At 37.5% G+C, this 16,169-nt stretch overlaps 1 protein-coding gene across 2 annotated transcripts in view; it reads left to right on the forward strand.

Annotated features, from left to right (window-relative positions):
- Positions 1-16,169, forward strand: part of ADAMTSL1 (ADAMTS like 1) — a 1,070,304-nt gene that overhangs the window by 693,684 nt on the left and 360,451 nt on the right. For both annotated transcript variants that reach the window (XM_043978110.1, XM_043978111.1), the window contains one exon: positions 12,751-12,878. In XM_043978110.1, the coding sequence (XP_043834045.1) occupies positions 12,751-12,878 (128 nt within the window). The remainder of the gene's footprint in view (positions 1-12,750; positions 12,879-16,169) is intronic.

Here is a 16,169-nt window from a genome sequence, read left to right on the forward strand (position 1 = left end):
CTAGATGGTGCAGTGGTTAAAGCACCGACCCTGGATTCAGGAGTACCTGAGTTCAAATCCAGCCTCAGACACTTGACACTTATTAGCTGTGTGACCCTGGGCAAGTCACTTAACCCCCATTGCATGCAAACAAAAAAAAGAAAAGAAAAGAAATGATCAGCAGGATGCTATCAGAAAAACCTGGAAAGACTTACATGGGCTGATTCAAAGCGAAATGTACTGTTTACAAAATAACAGCAATATTGTAAGATGATCTGCTGTGAATGACCTAGTTATTTTCAGCAATACAATTATCCAAGACAACTCTGAAGGACTTATGAAAAATGCAATCCATCTAGAAAGAAATAACTGATGGTATCTGAATACAGATTGAAACATTTAAAAAAAGGAAATAAGCAGTAGAAGAACTGGTATGCCCATTTTTCAGATGAAGAAACAGATTCTAGAAGTGATTCTCCTAAGGTCACATGGCTAGTAAATGTCTTATAGGAAATTTGAATCCAGCTCTCTTGGCTCTAATTTTAGTCACTATATCATTTAGTGCACTGAAAAGAGATGTAATTATACTTTCCAGATTTTGAATGCTCTCTATATTACCTTAAAAGTTGGGATAGTCTTTATATCCATGTCTGTCAACCAAGTTGAATAATGATGCTAATTATTAACCTTGCAGTTATCACAGCTAATTCCAGTAGGAGTGTTTGATCTTTCAGGAGGTGGTTTTCCCAAGATTCCAAGTACTTCTAGCTGCTTTCTGGAGCTTCCCATGCACAGTCATTTTTACAGATGTTTTGCAAATGAAATTAAGCAAAATTTGTCAATGCTCCAGAAAATGCTTGTGGTTGATTGGAGTTGTAGTTTGGCCAGAGCATTGGGAGGTTGGGGGGTAGTGGGGGCGGGAAGAGATCTAAAACATTTAGCCAGCTCAACGGAAGGCCCAAATTCACAAAAGAACAGAGGAGGAATTTTCATTTGAGGGGGTGTTTCAAACATGCTTATCTTGGGGAGCGGTGGGGTGTGAAAGTCCCTAGAGGTGGCTCTTTATTGTTTTCCTTGGTGCTTGCTTGGCATGCTGAATTTTTTCCACTGGAGGGGTATTTTTGTGTGGGGAGAGAAACAACAACCAGTCACAATAAGTTCCTTTGACTCCCATAGAAACATCAGGTGAAATCCTTCACCACCACCCCTACACTCCCCATACATATACACACAGACAAAATTTCACACCTTAGGTGGAAATAACATAGAAATCTCAAAAACATTCCCACAGCTCAAAGACCACAAAGGTGATGACTGCCTCTGAAACCATAATATTAACTCATTACATCTGTCAAATGGAAGCAAAAACATTTTGAGAATCAGTGTGATTTCAATCTCTCATGTTTCTTGGAGAACTGTATAGCTTGCCTTTGTGAAAGAAATAAAATTATCCAATTGGAGAAGCCTGCCTTGAGTCCTTAATTGAGCAGTACTTCATTCAGCAGCTCTGCTGTTACAATTATATCACCAAGTCAGTGATTATAGTGGAAAGAGAAAACCAGACTGACGGACTGTTCCTAGCAGAAAATGTCTTTAAATCTTTCAGACTATAATTTTTTTTTCTTTTTTTGGTTTGTATCCCAATTCTTGACTGGTATTTGAATTCTCTATCAGAGTAAATACAAAATAATATTTATGTTGCTATTTTATCAGGATTATGACCAACTAATAATAGTGCCTCTATTTTGCTCAGTCTGTGTTTTTTGTTAATGGAAATTGACATGGTTAGACTAGTTTATCTATGAAGTTGGGAGAGATTATGTACTTCATAATGCCTCATAGGCAGTCAGAAATTTCCTGAATACTAACCTTTTGTATCAGCCATTATTACTATTAATTTGACTGGCTGTGAAGTTTGTTTGAGTAGAGCTTTCCAAAATACCCAGAGGTCTCCCAGCACTTTCTGAGAGGGAGTTTTAATCCATTTCTAGTCAGTCAGTCCTTGGCTGGAATGCAGCAACAATCAAATTACCCCGGTTCTAAAGCAAAAATACTGCTAAAGCATTTGACACTGAGCAGAGTCTGGGTTTTGTTGCCTAAAAAGTAGCAGAACTGCTATAATTCTGTCTCTTAGATTTCCTTCCAGATTGAAATTATCAGCATCACAATAACATCAATAATAAACAGTTTTTAGACATAACCTTAATCTGTAAAAATTTAAGAAAAGTATTTTAATAGGTACTGCTAAACTGAATAGTCAATCTCCAAGCTACATGGAATGAAAAGCTTTCAAAATATAGAGACATAGCAATAAAAATCAAATCAATCTGGGAACAGAACAAAATATTTATCTTCCCCATCATCCTGTCTGGTCCCAGAGCTATTCCCAAGATGTTTTTAATGAGTTTATAGACAAAAAACTTGCATACTTTTATATAGTAACAAAACACACCTATACAATGGTCCCAGAACACTGAATATCAAAGAATTATAGAAGAAATTATAGCAGGTCTTGTCCTAGAACTGTTTCTATCTGAACCCCATCAAACTTAGATGAGAAAAATGTAGTAAAAACAATAATGTTAACTTGTATTTAAATACTGCTTTTAAGTTTGCAAAGCACTTTACCTACAGTATCTCCTTTTATCTTCACAACAATGCTGTTGGGTAGATTCTCTTATTATTCTCTCTCATTTTACAAAGGAGGGAACTGGGACTGAGAAAGGTCAAGTGACTTGCCCAGGAGGTATAAGGATTTACATATTCCAGAAGCCAAGCCTAGTATTATATCTACTATGCTACAATGAAAAATTCAGAACTTTTATTTTTGTCTTGGAGACTTCATCCACTCCCAAAATTTCCATTTCTGCCTCTATGAACATGATTTTCAAGCTCACATCTCCAGCTCTCTCTTTTTACTTGTGTGTTCTAGTCCTGTATCTTAAACTTTAAGGGCTTCATATTTCTCACCAATAAAATTAAGAGGCTAGATTAAATTATGTTTAAATTCTTTTCTGGGTCTATATACTCTGAACCTATGATCTCCAACTGCTTGCTGAATATGTCCAGTGAATGGCCCCTTTGGCACTTTACACTCAACAGGTTCAAAATTTAATTCATCACCTCCTGTTCCTATCTACTCCAACTCCCAACTTCCCTATTTCTTGTAGAATCATAGAATTCAGATTAGAGTGCCCTTGAGACCCATTAGTCCAACCTGAACTAGAATCCTTCTTTACAAAATTGCCAGAAAGTAAGTATCCAACATTCACTTGAAGACCTCTAGTGAGAGGTAACCTACCAACTCCCAAGGTCGACCCAAGCTTTGGATGCTTCTCTTTGTTTAAAAGTTTATCCTTATAGCAAGACAAAAATCTACCTCTGTGATTTTGACCCACTTCTCCTAGTTCTATTCTCTGGAGCCAAGTAAAATAAGTAGAATCCCTCTTCCATGTAATCAACTTAAACTACAAAACAACTGTAGTATAATATGTCTCCTAATATTTCTCCAGGTTAAATTTCCTCAGTTGCTTTACCTGATACTGATACTGAAATAGAGATCCTTAATGCAGCTAGGTGCTTCAGTGGATACAGTGCCAGGCCTAGAGTCAAGAAGACTCATCAGAGGGCAGCTAAGTGATGTAGTGGATAAAGCACCAGCCCTGGATTCAGGAGGACCTGAGTTCAAATCAGGCCTCAGACACTTGACACTTACTAGCTGTGTAACCTTGGGCGAGTCACTTAATCCTCATTGCCCCACAACAAAAAATTTTTAAAAGAAGATTCATCATCCTCAGTTCAAATCTGGCCTCAGACACTTAGTAGTTCTGTGACCTTGGGCAACTCACTCAATCCTGTTTGCCTCAGTTTCCCCATATGTATAATGAGTTGGAAAAGGAAATGGCAAATCACGCCAGTATCTCTGCCAAGAAAACCCCAAATGGGGTCATGAAAAGTTGGACACAACTGAAAAGTGACTGAACAACAACAAACGACAGAGACCCTTAAGCATACTGATTCCCTTTTCCTTGGTATTCTATAAGCTCATGAGTATGTTTTTAAAAATATGATGTTAACAATTAAGCACAGTACTTCAAATGTCGTATGATGAGGGAAGAATACAATGGCACTATCACTTCCCTTGGTCTATATTCTATGTCTCTTTTAATGCAACTTAAGTCTACATTAGGTTTTTTACCTACCATATCACATTGTTGATTCATATTGGACATGCATTCAATTAAAACTTCCAGATCTTTTAAAAATATACTGTTATCAGTCATGCTTCTCCCATTTTAAAATAATAAAACTTTTTAGCCCAAGTATAAAAGTTTTACATTTTCCCTATTAAACTTTCTCTTTTTCCTAAATATTCTAGTTTGTGACATTCTTTCAAATTTCACTGCCATGCAATGTATTCATTCAATTTATCATTAAGTGCCTCCTAAGTTATTTTTAATTTGTTGGTTTTGTAGGGGTTTTTATAGTTGAATGTCAAATTTGTTGGTCTATTCTTTCTCTCTTTTGTTGATCTATCTATATCGATGAGCAAGATTTATGTATGTATGTTGGCCATAGAGAGTGAAAATAAAGTCTCCTGGTCAAGGAGAAAAGAACCCAGAGGGTACAGGAAGGGCACACATATAAGAGTTGGTCTCAACAATGAAAGAGGGCCACCTTTTCACTGAAGACTGGAGCAAAAGCAAAGAATGGAGAATTTGTGTGGAGTAGGAGAGAAAGGAAACTTTTCAACAGTTGGACTTTGTTTCCTCAGTAATATAGAATTTGAGATCCTATAATGAGAAGAATAGAGGAAGAAGCTTATATAGATATTTGAGGATAGGGGAAAAAAGTTTGGAGCAGTCACTGTGAAAAGTGTAATATAAAATCACTTAGGTAGAGCAGCAATAAGCACCCAGTAAATCTGTATATATGTAGTAGTATTTAGCACTATGTATCTAGGAATGGAGAAAGTAAATGGTGGTTCCAACCCAAGACATGACTAAAGAAAGGACAACTGGACTAGGAATTTAAGCACAAAGGATAAGATATAGTTGAACTATTTAACTATGATATTAATACTGAGAAAGGTGGGGGGGCAGCTAGGTGGCGCAGTGGATAAAGCACCGGCCCTGGATTCAGGAGGACCTGAGTTCAAATCCAGCCTCAGACACTTGACACTAGCTGTGTGACCCTGGGCAAGTCACTTAACCCCCATTGTCCCACAAAAGAAATACTGAGAAAGGTGAAAAGTAGACCAAAGGAAGAGTTCTCCTTGGAAGAAAAGGAAGGAGTGAAAGAAATGGAGATGATGGTAAAGGTAAAGAATAGATTTATTAGGAGCAAAGCAAAAAGGAAGGTAAAAATATAGAAGGTTTTGGTTAGAGATAGAAATATCAGAGTTCAGGAACATGGATGTAGGATAGTTGATGGTGATGGTGACAAGTTGATGGTCATAATGATTCCTGTGTGATATGGATTGAAAACAAAATTTGTCAGAGTTCATGGGCAAGGAGACAAGGTGTTTAAGAGAACACGACCAGTTATATTGAAGTCCCCTAGTATTCTTTAAAGGTGGGTTGGAAAGAAAGACTGAGAGCCAAACAATTAACTCATCAATAATTTATTGTATTTTAATTTTTTTGTAGGGCAATGAGGTTTAAGTGACTTGCCCAGGATCACACAGCTAGTAAGTGTCAAGTGTCTGAGGCCGAATTTGAACTCAGGTCCTCCTGAATCCAGGGCTGGTGTTTTATCCACTCCACCACCTAGCTGCCTCCACTCATCAATATTTTTAAAAGAGAGAGCATGATCTAGAAGCTAGTAGATAACTTCTCAGCTTTGTTTCATGTACAAATTTCATATGTTTTCTGCACCTGAGGGCCAACCCTTATTTGAACAAGAATCAGAATCCCTTCTACTAAATTCCCTAGATCTCCAAAGAGAAGATCATAGCATCATAAACTTGGAGCAGGAAGGGCCCTTAATGATTTTCTAGTCCAACTGCTTGGCTTTACAGATAAGGCACCTGAGGCCCAGAAAGTTGACCAAAGTAAGAGTCAGGAACATGGATATAGGACAGTTGATGGTGATGGTGAATTTGCTCAAGGACATTCACATGGTAAGTGACAAGTAATATTGAAACACTGCTAAGATCCTACTCTTTTGTACTACAGCCCTGCTAGTTCTCTGGAAATTGATTAATACTGTGAGACAGGGGTGAAGGAGGAGCTAGTGGTGGGGAAGATCTCTGGACAGTTATGGACTACTTGCACACAGTCAAGTAGTTAGAAAAATTGGTGTCAAAATCCAAAGGGTATGTATTTATAAAGTGTGCCTACATTTGCTGTGCATTACAATGTTATCATGGGACAGAGATTACATACAAAATATTGATTCTAAAATTGGATTTGAAATGTAACTTTACAATTTTTTTCAATCAAACATCAACCAAGCACCACAACCACACTACCTGCTCTTAACTATATCTGTTCCTAAAGATTCACATACTTGATCTGTCTGGTTTTTTTAAGCACACTACTCCCAATACATATACAAAATAAACATGTACACAGTACAGAAAAATGCTTCTCTGATCATGGAGAGAGTTACTCTTTTCTTCAAGCTTCTTTCATTCAGAGGTATATGACATTCATTTTGTACTGTGCCAGGAAATTCCAGATGTGTTAAAAATAAATGTTGTGTCTGTTCTGTGAGAGTTAAAGCAGACTCAGGTGCACCAGTGCTAATCTTACAGTAGGATTCTGGCTACCTTCCATCTATTAAGTATTCCTCTTGAATGTCCTGATTTATAAATGTTGCCCTCCAGTCTCCAGTTCCATTAGAATCTAAGTTCCTTGAGATCAGTGACTGTTCTTTTTTTTTTCTTTCCTTGTATTGTTATGGCTTACCCTGGGCCTGACAAGTACTAAGTACTTGATAACATATATAATTAATTAATTGACTGCTTAATTGATTGACCATAAGGCAGCTCTTTGAATTTTTACATCTCACCAGTTATGTCACTATGTGAGTTTGTGCATATTGTAAGATATTCCAATAGGTCAGTATATTTGTGACTGTGCATACTGTAAGATATTCCAATAGGTCAGTATAGTTGTGACTGTGCATACTGTAAAATATTCCAATAGGTCAGTATAGTTGTGACTGTGCATACTGTAAGATATTCCAATAGGTCAGTATAGTTGTGACCTGCAGGACTGTAGGTCACAACTCAACCCTTCCCACCGGTGCTGTACAACTTTTGTCCATGTCTTCCTATAAGTTCACTGCAGGAAGTCTTCTTCATGATCTCATCAACTGGTGACACAATAGATTGAGCACTGGGCCCTGAATCAGGGACACCTGAGTTTAAATCCAGCCCCAGATACTTACTAGATATGTGTAACAAGTTATTTAATCTGTTTGCTTCAGTTTCCTGTAAAATGAAGATAATAATGGCACTTATATCCCAGAATTGTGAGGATCAAATGAGATGATCATAAAGCACTTAGCACTATACAAATGTTAGCTTTGTTATTATTTTTTTGTTTGTGTTCAGTCATTTTCAGTCATGGCTGACTCTTGATGATCCCATTTGGGAATGTTTAGGCAAAGATACAAGAGTGGTTTGCCATCTCCTTCTTTAGCTCGTTCCCTCCCTCTCTCCTTCCCCCTTTCCTCCTTCCCTCCTTCCCTTCCTCCTTCCTTCCTCCCTCTCTGCCTCCCTTCTTCCTTCCTTCCATTGCAACCATGCCAGGTGATGACTTGTACCTGGCCCTCCCTCCTTTCAGATCATACATTTCCTAGACAGAAGCCTTTATGCTACCTCTTCTTCACTCTTTGTAATCAACTGCAAATTGCCTGGATCCATCATGGTCTTCTTCCAGGGCCCTTGAGATAATCTTCCCTTTCACTTCTTCAGAGACTACAGTGTTCTGTGATGCATAGATAGAGACAGAGAGACAACCACAGTTGTAAAACTCAAACACAAAAATGTAGATTCATTCAATTCCCAAAGCAAATGTTTATTAAGCAAACAAATTTACAAAATCTTATTAGCCAAATACCTGTTACTTGTGTTCTCATAAAATTCTAATTCTGCACAAACTGAACTATTATTGCTTTATTGATAATAACTTATGTTCCTAAGATATTTTGGGGTTTACACAACACTTTCCTTGCAACAACCCTGTGCAATTCTCAGGACAAATATAACTAGTCCCATTTTGTAGATGGATCTGAGAGGTAAAGTTACTGTCCCACAGTCACACAGCCTGTAAGTACCTGATCTGGAATTACAAATTTAATCTGTAAAATGAAGGAGTCAGGCTAGATTATTTTCTAGGCCCTTTCCAGCTCCATATCAATAATCCAGGTGTCCTGACTCCAAAGCTAAACGTCTCCTCATTCCCCATATCTCCTCTCCCCATCATGCTCTTCCCCTCTGTTTTCCACACAACCCAGATGCCTTTGGTACAACACTGGGAAAAATACATGTGTGTATATATACACATATTCATACATACATATACACACATGTATATATGTACACATATATACAAAACACACACAAACACACACATATATATGTATATATGATAAATGTATTTTCCTGTGTACTCCTTATATTTATATGCATGTGTAGGCACATAATCCTCTACTCACTTTTTCCTTAATCTTCCTTCTTCCTACAGTATCTTGCAAATCGGTCTCATAACTTGCTCAAGCCTTAATGAACAAGATCTCTGTACAAAGAGATCTGTACATGTGAGGTCAATCTGAGGCTAAGTGTATATTGGGCAGTGAGAAACAGGGAAAATATTGCTTCATGCGATTACTCAAAGGGCTTTAAGTACTTGTAACTGTCAGGCCTGGAGCTGTTCACCTGAGATTTCATTTCTGAAATTGGCCCTGAGAATACAGAACAAAACTGTGGGATTAAAGCTGCATTTAGATAAACCAGTGATGGCAAGAAAAGGAAACCACCCTAACACTGCTGGAGTGAACTCCTTCTATCCATGGGAGAGAGAAAATGAATCATGACTGAAAACTGTATTCTAGGCAATTGGCATTTACCAATGCTTAGAGAAGCATATTGGATTGAGGGTGAGAGAAGATGCTCTTGACAGGTTCTCAGTACTTTTCTAAGGGGGGAAACTATGGTGGAACTAAGACAGGAAGTGCTTGTTTAAAGGTAACTCCAGAGGTCAGTTTGACTGCTCCATAGATCTTGAAAGGTTTAAATCTTGGTCTTTGTTGACCTAACTGGAATAACTCCAGGGTAGTGATCTTTCTTCCAGGAAAATTAGGTACCAACTTAGAAATCTCTCCACCCTCACCCCCAAGGAGAATGTAAGCTTTTTTTTTCTTGTTCTTCATATGCCTAGCACTTAACACAATGCTGAGAAGGAGAACATAACAGGCACTTACTAAGTGTTTATTTAATTGAATTGCCCTGAACTTCGAGTAAACCCATCCCCTCCGAAATAGGCTCCAAAAATGTATGAGTCAAAAAGGAGTGCCCTTATCCCATAATAATATCTACATGATGAAAAAATCAGATGAAACACACACCAAGATGGATAATGGGCTTTTCTTCATAAGGCAGATCTAGTGTTTAGATTCAATTTTGCCTCTTTTTTGATAGATCACAATCTGATGAAGCATTAGGCAACATAAAATAAATTCAGGATTTGGTGTTTTGTTTTGTTTTTTTAGTAGGTAGATGTTCATATCCAAAGATCATCATCTTACCTGGCACTCTTGCTGAAATTTCCAACAGACCCAGGGAATAATCTCTTGATCACCACTTTTTTATGGCATTGTTGACCTTGGTTCTGAGGCATTCAGATTAACATAGTCCATTAGTATAAGGAAGAAGAAGGCTAAAGTACACAGCAGGGCAGCCAAGAGAAGTGAAGGTGTTAGGCATCCTAAATATTGGCCTTTACTTTTCAAAAGTGGCCTCCAATTCACCCTGGCTTTTAGCTGACTTGGTTTCACTCCCTAGGTGAAAACAGGAGATTGCATTTTTGTTAACTTATTATCAATTACATAGGTGTTCACACAGTAAAGTTTTAAAGTAATAAACAAGTCCTAACTGGATTAGGCATGTTATGTGCTTATACTGAGGGCCCTCTTTAAAAAGGCAATAAACAAATGCTAGGAGATTTTAAATGGCCTTAAAGGCATTGCTAGAATGTCATTCTTGGTTGTAGATGCTGAGTTCTGGCAGAGTTAAAGAAGAGGAAAATCACTTTACTTTCCTTAACATTAAACATGGATTCAGTTGAAATGAATTATGTTTATTCCACTTGTTAAAAGAAAACTTGGAGTTTGTTCCAGTTTGAGACCACATGCTTTCTGGGAATATATGTCTTATAACAAATGTTGGAATGCAAATAGCAGGCACATGCCTCTCTGCTGGGTGGGTGTGCAGAGAAGTTCACAGGGATGTGGGTCCTCAGTGGGCCTGCCTCATTGTGCTTCTCTTGGCATTGGTGATGAGGTAAGGGTGGTTAGTCAGCGAAGCAACACCTTGGACCCCTTATTAACAGCTCCTCAAATGAGGCATGTGACCAGGAGACAGGGAGAAAAGGTCAACACAGAGTTTGAAACCATTTGTTTCTTTACAAAAACACAATAACAGTCACATATTTTCATTTTTCAAAAATCTTACTCAGAGAGCAGCCAGCTGGAATAACCTTAATAAACTGGCTTTCTGGGCCTCTTATCTCACATGTAAATGCTAATAAGATTGCATCTGGGGATGGAGTACAGCTGTGAATGTTGCATATTTGATTTTTTGCAGCTGTAGGGACTGGATATAGTCATAGCTTATAATCACTGATCTTGCTCACTTTAATCACTTCATTTATCGTAGCAATTACAGAGGCTGATTCAAATTTCAGTTGTATTTTTATTTGAACAAAATAAGGGAAATTGCATTTAGTAAATTCATATTTGTTACATATGTAATAAGTGGATCAAACATCACTTTCAAAACTACCTAATCTTCCTGCCAATCAAGCACAAAGGAGCAATCCATTGGACCTAAATTTGGTAGAAAGCAGATTAGAGAGTGATATACAGTATTGTGATCCTCAGTGGACTTCAAACATGGGGCATTTATGTAGAAAGCATGTAAATGAAACATTTGAGAATGTGCACTCCTATGGCAAAGGGTTCAGGTCAGTTCAGTTGTTTAACTCCTCTTTCCCCACCCTCTTATTTAACTGAGCCCTAGAAAAACAGTGCTCCATATTGCTGTGATTAGAGATTGATTTTGTCAAGCCCATAAAGCAGGCATCAAGGCTCAATAAATATTTTCTTCTGGAAGGAAGGGCTTTTTGTGTGGCAGATGTGATTGTTACCTATGCCATTTCGTATTTTATAGAAGCTGGAAATTACAGTCTGGTCATATCACCAGAAAAATTTGACGTTGTATGTACTTGGAAAGTTCCATCCCAGAAAAGGTCAATAGGCCCTGAGATAGAATGGAAAGCACAATGACTTTTGAGACAACTATGGGGCATAATGTATGGAGAATTGGACTGTGAGTCAAGAGAGGCCTGAATTTGAATCCTGCCTCAGGCACTTACTAGCTGTGTTATGCCTGGCAAAGTCACTATACCTTTCTGTGCCTGATTTTCCTCATCTGTAAGATGAGTGGAGGGTTGGAGTCAGTATCATCTAAGGTTCCTTCTAGCTTTAAATCCATCATCCTATTGACCTGGATTTCAGTCCTGCAACATTTAACATTTAACTTTCTGGGCCTTAGTTTCTTCGTCTGTAAAACAAGAATATAATAATAATGTATTGGAATGAGGAAAACATTAGTTAAAATGCCATGGCTGGAACATACTAGTTATGTGACCAAGGACATGTCAGTTAACCTCTCCAGTATTCCAGAGAACTCTATAAAACTACAAAATACAGAGAAGTTATTATTATGTATCCATGGAGGAAAGTTTCTACACTGGGAGTTCTTGACAATGAAATCTTCGGTCTAGAACCCTTCTTTTTTCCCTACCCCCCAACCCTTATGTACCTTCTGAGGCAATGATAAAGAAGATATTTTATAAACTTTAAAGTAATTTTAGGATATGGATTATGCTACCAATACCTGAAGAATAAGTTGTCTTCCTGAACTGCATTAAGATTTTAGTTGCTTTGCTCTTTAAGTGCGTTGTTTGGGACGAAATAAGAAATTTACCAATTAGGTTCCATTTTTAACCAGTGACTACAAGTCCTCTTTCTATATTAATTTGGTGCTTTTCTTGCAAAACCCTCTGAGATAGTTGGCATTTTCACCATTTTGTAAGTGAAGATGTTGAGGCTCAGCAAGTTTCAATTACTTGGGCAGGATCTTAAAGCCAGTTAAGGGAGAACCAAGACTCGAAGTAGGGCTATTCAAATACTATTTGCAAAGGAGGTTGTAGGTTTTATGTAAATGTATCCATCCTATGAATTTTAATTATAGAAAAAAACAGGGGCAACATTGACACATTTATGTAAAATTCACAGATTTTAAAAAGTGTTATTTTATTAATAAACCTGGACACTGGACACTTATGTGGCATTTGCTAATCCTCACGTGACTACTGCACATTGCCTGGTACAATATTCTGCATTCTGAAAAGATGCCTCCCAATTCTAAATTAAATGAATACGTTTATGTTTTAAGATGGGTTTGAGGCTACTTAATGTTTGAGAGTTCTTTGTCAAATGTTGGAACACACACCATTGAAAGTGATATATCTCTTACAGAGTTCCAGGACTGCAAGATCTGAAGAAGACCGGGATACATTGTGGGATGCCTGGGGTCCATGGAGTGAATGTTCACGAACTTGTGGAGGAGGGGCCTCCTATTCACTGAGACGCTGCCTTAGCAGCAAGTAAGTAAAGCACCAGATTTTCTTTGGGGCTTTGGAGAGGACAAACTTACAGGCTATCACTGAGTTTTAACATACATTTTTAAACAGCTTCTATAAATACTTTTTGCGTGTGTAGGTGATTTTCCTTTTTCTTTAATCTCTTTGGGATACAGACCTGGTAGTGTTATTGCTGTGTCAAAGGGTATGTGCAGTTTTATAGCCCTTTGGGAATAGTTCCACATTGTTCTCCAGAATGGTTGGACAAGTTCACAACCTCACCATTATTAGTGGATCTATTTTCCCACATACCCTCCAACATTTGTCATTTCTGATAGCTATACAGTGGTACCTCAGAGTTGTTTTAATTTGCATTTCCCTAATCAGTAGCAATTTAGAGTATTTTTTCTCATATGACTATAGAGAGCTTTGATTTCTTCTTCTGAAAATTGCCTGTTCATATCCCTCGACCATTTATCAGTTAATGCTTCTTCTTTTTATTCCTTATATACTTAGTGAAATAAAATTTGTTTCTAGTGCTTTCCGCTCTAAGATTACCTTTCATCTGCTCTGTATACAAGGTGTCATCAAAGTAAGTTTAAAGCTTGCTTTATATGAAGCTTAAAACTGCACTAAGACTTTGGGGACCCAGAGTATATGGTGTATATGTATAAGTGCATACTAAGTATGTATTTAGAAAAAGGAAAAGCACCTATGTGTAAAAAAATTATTTATATAATATTCCTTATATATCTAAGAACTGAGACATTTATAAGATGAGAGAAACTTGCTATAAAAGAGACACTATGGGACGGCTAGGTGGCGCAGTGGATAAAGCACCAGCCCTGGATTCAAGAGTATCTGAGTTCAAATCCAGCCTCAGACACTTGATACTTACTAGCTGTGTGACCCAGAGCAAGTCACTTAACCCCCATTGCCCCACAAAAAAAAAAAAGAGACACTATATTTTTTTTTTTACATTGCTTCATTGTCTGTGGTACCTTTTAGCAAATGTAGTTTCCCTGATCATCTCTTTTTGTTGTTGTTCAGTAATTTTTCAGTTGTGTCTGACTCTCTGTGACCCTATTTTGGGATTTTTTGGCAGAGGTACTGGAATGATTTGCTATTTCCTTCTTCAGCTCATTTACAGATTGTGGAACTGAGGCAAACAGTTAAATGATTTGCCCAGGGTTACACAGCTAGTAAATATTTGAGGCCAGATTTGAACTCAGGAAGATGAGCCCTCCTGACTCCAGGGCAGGTGCTCTATTCACTGTGCCACCTAGCCGCCTGATTATCTCTTTTAATTAGTTCTATTTTTGCTTTTGCTTTGTCTTAGACCATGATTGCTACTCCTAAATTTTTTATTTCATCTGAAGCATAATAGATTCTGTTCTACACCATTATTTTAACTCTATGTGTGTGACTCTCTGTTTCACATGTGACTCTTGTAAATAACATATCATTGGATTCTCCATTCTAATAATTTCTGCTGTTTCCATTTCATGGGTGAGTTCATCCCATTTACATTCACAGTTATGATTACTAGCTGTGTATTTCCCTCCACCCTATTTTCTTCTGTTAATCTTTCTCTCTCTGTCTCTCCCACCGCCCCATCCCAACCCTGTCCCTCCTAAAAACTCTGTTTGGCTTCTGATCACTGCCTCCCTTAAATCTTCCCTCTCTTTTATCACCACCCCCTTTTCTCTTATGGACAGTTAGATGGCACAATGCCTAGAGTGCTGGCTGTGTGACCCTGAGCAAGTTACTTAATCCTGTTTGTCTCAGTTTCCTCATCTGCAAAATGAGCTGGAGAAGGAAATGTCAAACCATTCCAATATCTTTGCCAAGAAAACCCTAAGTGGGATCATAAAGAGTTGGAAACAACTGAAATAAATGAACAAAACAACAATCCTTCTCTTATTTAATTCCCCTTTTGCTTTACTGTTTAGTCAGTTGATTAATGTGATAGATTGATTAATGAGTTTGGCCATACAAAACATTTTGTTCCATTTCCAGAGACAGAAAAATTTAATTAGTTTAAGGTCTGTGAATGAATAATAGGATTAATTTTCTGTTCTCTGTGATGCCTACATATTGCATTAAATGAAATTAATTAATAAAGAAACATTTTTTAAGTACTTATTTTATGCCAGGCATTGGGCTAAGCTAAGCACTGGTGATACAAAAAAAGGCAAGGAAGTCAAATTCAAATGGTGAGTCAGCAAGAAAATCATTAAGTACATATTTAGCAAACACTTGAACATACTCACCATATACTCTGGGTCCCAAAAGTCTTAGTGCGGTTTTAAGCTTTATTTAAAGCAAGCTTTATACTTACTTTGAGGACACCATATATACAGAGCAGATGACAGGTAATCTTAGAGGGGAAAGCACTAGAAAGAAATTCTATCTCTCTAAATCATGCCTACACCCATACATGTATTCACATATACACACATACCTGCAGTCGTTTTTTTTAAAATTTGCAATGAAAAATTAAGGGTAATGTTTTCTAAGGTCTGGCAGCTCCAAATGAATTGGAAAGGCTTAGAGCAAGAACTCAGTAATATATTGTGATTATGTTTTTCAAGTACCGGTCAAACTAAGCTTGGAGAAGTTTATCAGCAAAAGATTGGCCTCTCACTAATTAGCACTACTGGCCATAGCAACTCAAGAAGACTATTGACTGAGGTATGAAGAGATCACATTCTGCACCAATATATTGGGGACCTAGTCATATTATAGAGGCTTAAAATGGCTAAGGTAATGGCTGGAAGTCAGAATTGCTCTCATCAACCAAAGAAATGAAGCCATTTGTTTTTATATTAATTCTAAAATAAGAATTTATAATTAGTAATAGAGTTATCATTGACAGTCTGTCATGTGCTGAAAGGCAATATGATTTACTAGATTGAGCTCTAGACTTAGAGTGTGTGGATGTGTGTGTGTGGGGGGGGGAGGGCTTGTCCTCCTTTTAACACCCTTGACATTGACCAGCTATAAGACCCCAAACAAGTCACTGAGTCTCTCTGAGTCTCAATTGCCTCATTAGTAAAGTAGGGACAATACTCCTAAGAGACAATGTTCAGAAACATATTGTAAATGTCAAAATAACACACAAATGTCATCTGTTATTACCATTATTTATCAATATGATCATTGTAATGATTACAACATTAGTAATAATGCAGGAATATCATTGTAGGTTAATATTTTTCTCCAAAGATTGCCAGATGTTTTTCAGAATAAGAAAAAGAAGGGAAGGGGTAAGAGAAGAGAAGAGAAGAGGAGAGAGAGAGAGAGAGAGAGAGA

The sequence above is a fragment of the Dromiciops gliroides genome, chromosome 1, assembly GCF_019393635.1.
Source record: "Dromiciops gliroides isolate mDroGli1 chromosome 1, mDroGli1.pri, whole genome shotgun sequence".
NCBI classification, from domain to species: Eukaryota; Metazoa; Chordata; class Mammalia; order Microbiotheria; family Microbiotheriidae; genus Dromiciops; species Dromiciops gliroides.